Genomic DNA, 10,919 nt, shown 5'->3' on the forward strand with positions numbered 1-10,919 from the left:
TGTTTTGTTTGGCTTTTGTTGGGCTTCAGTTGCAACCTAAATTTCATTTGAGGCACAAAACTTGTTTAGTTGGCAAACTTTGCGCGTCGTCAATAAGGCTTGGTGGCCATATCCGCAGATGCGGGGTCCGGAGCTTCGGGGTGGCGGGCGGCTGAGCCCAGACAGTTTGGCATGGCCGCACGCCATGATATAATCTGGCACTGGGCCGCCGTATATATTACGCGCTGCCTAACAACTCCCGCCCACAACACCTCCTCACCGGAGGCACCTCATCCACAAACGTATGTACACGATTTGGTGAAGAGGCCACTGGGTCGCAGGGTGCATATTGATGGAGTAGAGGTCGCCTGGATATGCCCAAAAAGGCATCTCTAATTTGCCATGGAAAATTTCTGACTAAAACTAGTCCGCTTCGCACAAGTTCAGGGATTAAAGATAGTGGGAATTTGAAAGGAGAAACACTGAAATTGACAGCATTTGAAATGGTATTTAGTAAGTATCTATAAGAAGCTATATTGGAGTATTATTATGCAATGTTTATAAAAAAATGTATAAGGGATATTTTCTTTAAAGTATGCCTACTAACAAATAAGTACCATTATTATGCCTTGACTCAGTTTTAAGCTCCTCAGGGCATTCCATATGCCCCGTTCACGGACATGATTTTGGCCTCCCCCGATTAGCCATATCGATTCAAGCCACACTTTTAGCTTGTCTGCGTGTGTGTGTGAGGTTGGCTTTTTGGGTTGGGGCTGGGGTTTTAGGTTGGGTTTGAGGTTGAAATGCATAATTGGCGATTAGACGATTGGCCCTAATATGCCAAAGCGCAGCAGCGAATAACATGGGAAGCGCAGCATGGCCAGCTTTGGCTTTAGCCCCATCTTCGGACAGCATTCGAATGGCCAACTAATTGGGTCATGTCATCCCCAGGTGACCTGCGAGCACCACCATTTCCCCCTCTGCCCGGCTAGCATGTGGCATACCTACCTTTGGCTGAAATCTTGGTGGTAAAAAATAATGACAATGGTTTATGTTTTTCGTTTATATATAGATATATATAATGTTATATATATTTCCTTTTTGCTTTGTTGTTCATTCAGTTGCTTTCATGCATTCAATGCCCGCCTTTTGTCTGCGGGCTATCTTCTCTCTCCCTCCCGCTCTCGACTTTCTCCCACTTTCTCTCCCTCCCTTTCCATCGCTTGTTAGCTATGCCGCTCTGTTGATAAGTGTACACATCTATAGACTATATACTATACGTAGGTTTATATTATACAATACATAATACATAAGTTCAACTTAAATGCTACGTTTTTTTCTTGCTCTCTTTTTTCTCGTTTAAGATTACATTCGACTGTGTGTGTGTTCTGTATCTGTGTTTGTGTGTGTGTGTGCCTACGAGTCCTTTGAAGACTCCTGCGTTCATTTAGATGCAAAGAAAAAAGTCTTTGGTTTACCTTAAAAATATTATTTTGTTTGTGTTTCCTTCTGGTTTTTGTTGTCTGCTTAAATTCTAAGTCTTAGCACATACGGGCAATTAATATCTTGTGGATACGCTTTAAATCGTTACAAGGACAAACTGACATACATCTACATGTACACGTATCTGTCTATGTGTTTGTGTTGCCTGTGATGTGTTAGTGAGTGTGTGTGTGTATGTATGCGTGTGTGTGCACTTTGAGTACAATTTACATATGTTATATTACGTATGCATTCGTCGAATATTTTTCTCTGTCTTCAATTTGAATTTTCTCCGATTGGTTTTCATGTTTGTTTTTTGACTGCCCACAGTTTTTATTTTCTTAAATTTCTTCCGCCCCGAGTTTGCATTCTGATTGATTTAGTGGGAAATTTAAAAACATGTGGCATTGTTTTTTCAAAATTTGTTTCTTAAACTTTTGGTAGCAGTAAATAACGTTTAAGGGTAAATAGTATACAGAAAATAATGTTTTAGAGAAAGCGACTTAATTTGATTACGATTAAGTTTTTGCCATTGCAATAATCATTATGAAATAAAATAAATGTAAATTAAGATGGATGACAAAATTATTTTGATACTGGAGGTAAAAGTAACTAAAAGTTTGGTAAAATTTCTAAAAAAAAAATAATTTAATACAATTGCCAATTATATAACAATGTAAATTATCTTGTAAATTATCTTATATAATGTTAGATATTAATGATTCCTAAAACTTCTTCACTGCTACCACTTTGGTAAGACTTATAGTCCGCCTTAGTTTATCATTATTTCACAGCTTCTATCGGGACATAGAATGGTTTCAACAATAGTCGGTTCATGAATTGGTTTTCTTTGTCTATGGGTTATCTAAATATATACAGTTACCAAGATTTATATAACTTCTTCGGCAGTTTTACCATGCGTATGCATACCATACATGTGAACGTATATTTTACAAATGTTGAGCCACAAGTTTGGGATTTTTCGTGTCTGATTTATGATAATAACTCTTGGAGGAAGGGCTTATTGGTTTTGGGTTCCTTTTTTTTTTTTTCTAACCGAACAACGAAGAAATTACACACACACACATGCACACACATAGTCACATACATATTCATATATATTCATATTTATAGATTTAGTTACATTCACATGGTTGGTTTTCCATATATTTTTGGGTTATTTTTTACGTTATGCGGGGAGTTGAGAGTTTGTCATGTTATTCAAAGAAAGAATGCTGTACATATCCTATTTTAAATTAGTTTACGTTTTACAATTAGTTTAGTTTAGTTTAGTTAGTTGAGTTACTTGCCAAGGAGAGTATACTTTAGTGTAGTGCAGTTGATTTCGTTTTAGCTTTCTCTTTGCTTTGGGCAATTATTATCTTCATTCGCATTATCTTTTTGTCAGACACTATCACAAACAGTTCGCTTGCACAATAATCGCTGCTCGCCTAGGACCCCGGAGCTATCTATCAGTGTTATACCTAAAAGAGCTACCTCCCCATCCGCCGCTACATCTTATTTGTTTTTGTTTTTTTTTTATATCTTTTGTTTAGTTGTGTTAAGTTTAGTCAGTTCTTGGTTTGGTTTCTTCCTCGCCGTTCCTTCCCCCGAGAAGCGCTTCGCTTACACATCCGTGCCGCATCCTTCCTGGTATCCCTCGTCCGGCGAATTCCGGCTGCTGCTGATCAGGGCCCTTTTCAGCGCCGTCACGGGCGGCAGGACGGGCACACCGCCCTTCTGCCACACCCGTATCGTCTTGGCGTTGATTGGCTGCCCGTTGGGCAGGATGGAGCAGGAGGAACTGGAGGTGCTGGGATTTGCCGCCTGGTTGGCATGGCCACCGCTAACCGCTGGCGTCGGCGACGACCGGGAACTGCCGCCCCCGCCACTGCCCTCGTGCAGGCGTGGCAGGGTGCGGCTACTGAAGTGCGGACTGCTCCCGGTGGAGCTGCCCTCCTGCTTCTGATGGTTCAGCGTGGAGGTCAGCTGCTGCTGGAGCTGCTGCAGTGGATGCATCTGCAGCTGGTGGTTGTGCTGATGCTCTGCCCCCGGCACCAGGGGCAGACCATAATCGTTGGGGTATCCCGATGAGGAGCCACCCGACAAATTAGTGGTCACCGTCGACGCCGTCGAGGTTCCTCCACCGCCGCCCGTCATCATGCCCTGCTGGAGATGAGATCTGGGAAAAGTCTTGCTGAAATAATCCGTGGCCGCCGTTCGCTCATGAAGGTCGTACAGCTGAGTTGAGTCTATGATGGGCGTCTTGTCGGTGTAGCGCTTCATGAAGAGGTCATCGGCGGATGTGGTGCCCACTGGAGCTCCATGTTCCCACAGACCCGAAGGATACAGGGAGTCGCAGCCGTTGGCGCGACTATACTCCCCGCTGCCGCCGACTCCAACACCACTGATGGGTGGTATCTTCAGATCCGCAAACTCGTCGCTCCCAAAACGTTTGGTGTCATTGATGAGATCAGGATTGTTGCCACCGTTTCCGGTGGATCCACTGGGTGAGATGAAACAGGAAGCAGTAGACAGGACACTTCCGTTGTTGTCATAGCCCTGCGTGGAGTACGGAAGATCTGTAAGCCTCGGCGGTTTCTGTACGGGATTCGCACTGCGCTGATCGTGAGCTCCATGGGACACACCTCCCCGTCCACTGCTCTTCCGCTCCAGAGTCCCTCCCTGCACCACTCCACCATCGATTATGTTGGCCACAGCTCCATTGGCGATGACCACGCCGCCAATGCTGCCATTTCCCGTTGCGGGCTGGGTCTTGTTTGTTATGGAGTTCTGGTGGTTAACCGATGTTATCACCTCCATGTGATTGGGCGTCTTGCTATCGACATACGGCTGCCGTTTGACCCTCAGGAGCAGGCACATGATAACCCCAAGGGCAAACACAATCAGAGCAACCAGGGCGGCACTCAGACCCACAATTTGGCCACTACCCAGTGAGGCCATGCCCGCAGCTCTCATGCTCACGTGCAGGGTGAAGTTGGCCTCGGCCATCCCAGCTCGATTCTCGGCCACGCAGTAGAACTCACTGGAATCCGTTTCCTGTGCGTTGGTCAGCACCAGTTTGGATCGCTTCTCGAATCCACCTTCAACCTGCTCCAGCATGTGTATCCTTTGGTACGCGGTGAAGGCGGAATTGTTGGCCAGCAGCCGTCCGTTCCAGTACCAGTTGATATTCGCAGCTGGAACCGCTCGAGCCCGACAAGTAATCGAGGCATTCTCGCCCATGGCTGCCTCCACATAATGCGATATGGGCAACATCTCCGGTCGGCAGGCAAACTCATCCACATGCAGATCCGCAAAGCTGCGATCGATAATCCTTTCGGGGCCACCCGAGCAAACCGGAGCCACCGGATAGGGTATGTTCCTTTGCATCAGCCAGAGCTTCGTGTCCCTCAATCGACAATCGCAGAGCCAAGGATTGTCGTGCAGTTCGATGCCATGAAGTCGACTCAGGGTCTCAATTGTCTTGGGCAAAAGCTCGCTCAGTTTATTGCCATTCAGTCGGAGCAACGTCAATCCTTGGAGGCCACCAAATGCCTGGGCGGAAATGGTCTGAATATCGCAATGCGACAGATCCAATTTGTGCAGCGATGGTGTGTTCCCGAAGGCCTGGCTCTCGATTTTGTGTATGTGATTGGAGGCCAGGGTGAGTTCGCGCAGTGAGGGTATGTGGCCCAGGGCCAAGCTGGGCACGGCAACCAGCAGATTGTGTGACAGATCCAACTCCACCAGATTGGTCAGTCCCTTGAAGGTCTCCCGCTCGATCTCGCCGATCTTGCAGTTCCTCAGATACAGCTTCTGCAGATTCAGCAGATTGGCACGGATGAACTGCTCGTTGGATAGGGTTTGCAGCTTATTACCAGACATGTCCAGCACCTGGGTATTGGGATCGATGTGCTCGGGTATCTGGATGAGGTGACGATCGATGCACTCCACCGTCTGCTTGCCACCCTTCCACTTGCAGGCGCAAACCGTTTGGCAGGTGCTTTGCTGCTGGGCGGGTGGATCCAAGTCGGAGTGGGTGGGCGGAAAGTGCTGGCTGGGGGGCATGTAGCCATCCTCAGTCATCGGCTGGGTGTCCGCCATGGAGTACACCTCGTTCTGGGACGAGGGGGCGGGCCTGTAGCTTCCAGGGCCCGATGACGATGCTCCTCCATTGGCATACAGATGCAGCTGATTGTAGCGAGTGCCCAGGATGATTCCAGGCAGCAGGGTGAGGACCAGGAAAACTGCTTCCCTGATATGCATTTTCCTGGATTTTTCTTTAAGTCTTCTAGTTGAGCGTTCTAGGCCAAAGCCCAGTGTTTATTTGCGATTAGCAATATCATGGGGGCTTAATTGTTTTAGTTATGATATGATGAGTTAACGATTTTCACACGAATTCATCGGTCTTTTTGTAAGTTTTTTAATGTGTTTATGATATTTTATGCTTTTATCTAAGTTTGTTTCTGATTTAAACTAGTTGATGTGTCCAGTGTTGATATGGAAACGTTTCCAGTTGTCGTTTAAATTTATACAGATTTTGCATTACTTTTTGCGTAACTCAAGGATATGTTTCGTTGGGTTGACCTTTTGCTCTTACTTTCGTGCGATTGTATCCTTCGTTTTTCTGCGCCCCTCCTTTAATTATGATATGGAAACTTCCTTATGGGTCAAGCGGAAAATTGATTAATTGCCGCCTTGGCTTCACTTGTTGTTGCTGCGGTTTTCGCCAAGATTTTCATGTTTTGCCGTAATTAGCGCTCGGCCAGACCCAATGTTATTTATAGGGCTAGCTCCCGCACACACACGCGCGCGCTCTCACCCGCACACACACACACACACTGGCACACTCGTTTGGATGATAATCGTTTTTATTTTTCGGCCAACGAAATTCGTATTTCCCTGGCTGTTTTTTCTATTATTATTTTTCTACGCAATTTTCTTCAGCTACTCTGGATTTTTTCCTCTTCACGTGCTGCTTATACATGTGTATATAATATGTATGTATATTTTCTTATTTTTTTTTGAATGGTTTGGTTTGTTTTGTTGCTTCGGTTAGCACATTTTGCCACGCAAAGCTTTAATTCGCATCGCGTTTTTTCGTCGTTTTCGGTTTCGTTTTCGTTTGCGCTACGAGCGAACCTCGGTCCACGCGAAAGGGGATGGTGTTTGAATTGGATTTTTGGAGCGAGGGCGGCGCGATAAGTTGTGATCTAGGCATTGATTGCGGCCATTGCCATTGCACACACTGGCAATTGTTTTCACTGCACAAAATAACGGTGTGTCCTGGCTAGCGGTACTCTCACACACAGACACACACTCCAGCGGCACTCTTACACACACAACGACAGCGACAGCTACAGCGGGAACGACGCAACCGCTCGGCAGCGTACATCGACTTGAACTGAACTGAGCTTCTTCGATTTCAATCAAAGCCTCCGCAGTCGCTTTGCCACTCGGCCGCCTCCGAAGCCACTTCGGTTGCTCTTCTGCCGCTCGGCTCGCGAGCGAACAAAGCGGAGAAAGCAGACAGAGAGAACTGTCGCGTGTTGCTGAAACCGTTTCGCAACATTCGCATGCAACATGTGGGGACTAGCGAATCGGTTGAAAGGATTATATTACACACGCCTCCGTTGTAAAAATCTCGAATTGGCTTCGCGCAGTATAAGCAAGGATTTATGCGGTATAAATAAACATCCGTGGGCCGATCGCATGACATCATTAAATCGCATTTAATTGGCCCGACCTGTTTTGTTGTGCTTTATAATAATATTAGCTGTGGTTGCGTTAATAATCAGGCATTCCTTGAAGTAGAAAATTCAAAAAGAATGTAGACTTTGATTAAACGTACAAAGGCCAAACTCTTATCCGCCAAGAACTCAATTTATATTGTGACCTCTTCGAGCTTCGAATACTTGGAAATGCAATTGTTTTCTTTTTTTAAAGCATTTTGACAGCTGAGGCATAAATAACATTAATTTACCAACATATAGAATCTTAATCAGCTTTCGAATTTCTTTATTTTGCCACAGAAGATACCTTTCCGACTAACTAACACGTCTTGAAAATGTTTTACAAAGTTGTGGAGTCTGTTTACACCGTTTGAATGTACTTTGGCTGTTCCTAACTCGCCATCCCCATTCTTATTCCCATTCATCGAGGCTCCGCTTCTCCTCCGCACCTACAGTCAATCAAAAACAAAAACAGACCCAAAAAAAGAAGGAAAATTAAAGCAGAAAGCAGTACACGAAAAGAAAATAGTAGCAACTAGCTGGTTTCTATTCTATTCATTGAAAATTATTGCTAGAATTAATAATACTTCAACATCGTTCCATAACATTCTTTATTGTATTATATTGTATATGTTTATAAATGTTAAGCAAGGAAAGGGAACATTTATTTTTTATTTAAAATCAAAATTATAGTTAGTACTTTAATATCATACCACACTTATCTCAGTACATGTCTTATTATGTTAAGCATTTCTTTCATTTAAAAATTGTATGTTAATAGCACATTAAAGTACAATTTTTCTCAGTGTTGAACAACGAAAAGAACTGCAAAGCTTGCAGCCGGCAAGACGAATGAGTAGCTGAAAAAAGGCGACTTCGCTTCGCTTGTCTCGGCTTTGCTTGGCTTTGCCAGTCGAGTGCGGCGTAATTTCAGTCTTGACCGAATGAGTCACATCCGCCAGATACGAGATACTGAAGCTAAACTGAATGAATTGGCTGGAGCTGCATGGTGTGCACAAATTTCACAATGTGATGATTTTATGGCCGGCTCGTTCATTCAAGATCGGTTTGCATAGTGAAAGAGCTCTCATGTCGACCGATCCGGTCGCAAAAAAACTATCTCCGCTTAGTTTAATGATGCTCCAGAACCAGAATCCAAACCAGTACCAGAACCATAGCCAACACTATGGGACTGGGACTGGGATTGGGAATGGGAATGAGAAGAGCTCAAACTAATTAGCCCGAGGGGCCAGAAGTTGAGCTTGAAGTGGAGCCAGAAATTGCGTATAAGTTACTTCACCTGCGGAAGACTCGGGGCAGCTACATGATACCTCTCGTGTCTTTTGGCCAGACAGGAAACGCTCTCAGTGTTACCTGTTTCGCCCCACTCCCTTCCCAACCTGTCCCTATTCCATATGAATGAAACTGCAGCCGAGATGTGCCATACCATACCATCTACCAGCTGCCTCCGTCGAGATTCAGGTACAGATTCAGATTGCCTGAGAAGTTTTCGCAGCAAACTTGTTTACAGCCAGCAAGCGCAGGCATGGGGAAAAAAAAGACAAAAAAAAAGCAGAACTACTTGCCTTGTTGTTTGTCCTCTTTCGGCCGAGAAAAAACGCGATTGCATATGCTTGTTGCACTCCAAGATACATTTTCCGAAAAGATACATTTCCATTTTCCCACCCACTCAACGAAAACAACTGAAAGCTCAACATGGCAGACATTGATTAAGGTCAGTTATGATTGCTGTGTATTATTTTCTCGTATTTACCACTGCTTCGTTCGTTTGTCTAAGCTCAAAAAAGTGAAATCTCCTCTTGCGTGTTTCGGTTTTTTTTTCCGTTTTCCGTTTTTGCTGTCGAATTTTCGTTGAATTGTTGGGCAGTCATGCATGAGTATCTCTGAGTTGACTTCAGGTACCCAGAACTAAGCAGATTGGGTTGAAAGTTGGAACTTTATTCGCTTGAATTATTAAGTGGAAAGATCTTCTCATGTTTGGGCATTTTATGTCAAGCATTTTGGCCACGTAACTATGCAAGGGAAATAATTTATGTTGTGCTTAAAGTTTGCTTTAAATAGTTGGTAAAGGCTTGGAAAATAAATTACAAAATACTTTCCACGAAATCATATTAAAGGTTAACATCTTCACCTTCTATAACTGCTTTCATGGATTTATAATATTTAATAATTGGTAAAACACGTAGTATCTTAATATAAAAACTAAAACTGCCTTCGTTGCAAACTCATTATAATAAAATTATTGTTTTCTCCGCATTAAAATATTTGACTTCCTTTTTCCCAGCCCCCCTCCCCCTTTCCCTCTTCGGTTTTGGCCACGCTCGACTGTATTTGACGATCTTTTGCTTGGGTTGGCGAAAGTAGAACTCGGCCACTATGCAAATGACTTTTGGCCGCAACGGAAGTTGGCAAGAAAAAAACGCTGATCGGTAGCGAATGATCAACAGTTTCGACTGATATTTTTGATTTTTTGCACCTTTTACTATTTTTTTTTTTTTTTTTTGCTGCACTTCACTGTTGGCTGACTCCCCCGACTTCTGGTGGTTATAAATTTTGTTGACTTTCACGTTTCGACTTCGGCGTATGAGCGTTTTTTTTTCTGTACGCAACAATTAGCCGCAGTTAATTGGCCAAAATGCTATTTGCGTTACGCTTTCTGCACTTGTCTGCCAAGAAAACTTACCGCTAATCTTCGGGCCGAACAACTTCCGTCTTGTCGGTGGAAAACTGTAAAATTTACAGTGTAAAGTGTGCAATTAAAAATCACAGCAGCCGCAGCAGAAGATGACTTTGAGTTGTCTGACATTCCGCTGGAATTCAGCAAAAACAAACCTTTGCGTTCATAATCTGAAAAATCACCTGGCCGAGCTCCACGTGGGCGGTGGCTGTGATGGGTGGCTACCAGCGACCTTTGTGTCCGTAATACTGCGCCTAATTGCCCTTAATTTATTTAACTTCAAGCTGTGCTCAGACTTCGGCCCAAAGTCCACCCACCTCCCCGAATTCCACGGAGTCAAGGGTTCGCTGCGTGTCCTTTTGGGTCACTTGGGACGTGGCCGGAGTCTCGGTGTCTCGGAATCTCCGATTTGAACAAGTGTCCCTCGGTCCGGCGTCCAGTCCCATCGGCATCATCGCCGGGCACTCAGGAGCGGGCTGCTTTAAAGGTATTCGCAATTTGTCATGATCTCAGTTACGATTAATGCGAAAATCTCTGGAAAAAGTTATAAATTGTTAAATGTGAACATCATTAATAAGTTCGCTCTGGATGGGCGGCACTAATTGGATTTTTATGTTCAGTATTTTGTTAGATTAGTATTTGCTATTAGGCCAAAGGAGAAATGAATGTCTGATGTCTTTGTAAAAATTGATTTCGAAGTTATTGAAACAAACTGAAATGCATTAGAATTAATCAAAGATTTAGAGCAAGCTCATATATTTGAGAAGTAAATGCATTAATTAAAATATAAAGCAGAAGCACACATATCGGGCAGTTTTGAATTACCCCTTCACAATTACTGAATTTCCAAGAGTAATCAATATCCATCTGGTAATGTCTTCATCTGGATATCCCAACTCCCTGCAATGTGGCATTCAACATTTCAACTTATCGCCCAACGGGAAAATTACGAGCATTGTGGGCGGTGGTGGGCGGTGGGCGGTGTTGGGTCACTAAACGCTCTAATTATTTTCAAACTGTTTTGG

General features: G+C 44.2%; 1 protein-coding gene across 1 annotated transcript; it reads right to left on the reverse strand.

Moving 5' to 3' along the window:
• Positions 1-1,077: 1,077 nt before the first annotated feature.
• Positions 1,078-6,872, reverse strand: LOC117139939. Its single transcript, XM_033302627.1, has one exon. It carries the CDS (start codon positions 5,728-5,730, stop codon positions 3,088-3,090), a length of 2,643 nt encoding a protein of 880 aa, XP_033158518.1. The 5' UTR covers positions 5,731-6,872; the 3' UTR covers positions 1,078-3,087.
• Positions 6,873-10,919: the final 4,047 nt, after the last annotated feature.

The sequence above is a fragment of the Drosophila mauritiana genome, chromosome 2L, assembly GCF_004382145.1.
Source record: "Drosophila mauritiana strain mau12 chromosome 2L, ASM438214v1, whole genome shotgun sequence".
Classification (NCBI taxonomy): Eukaryota; Metazoa; Arthropoda; class Insecta; order Diptera; family Drosophilidae; genus Drosophila; species Drosophila mauritiana.

Bases quoted from the DNA above. Each gene is read 5' to 3' on its own strand.
- LOC117139939 (XM_033302627.1), bottom strand. From the start codon at position 5,730: ATGCATATCAGGGAAGCAGTTTTCCTGGTCCTCACCCTGCTGCCTGGA.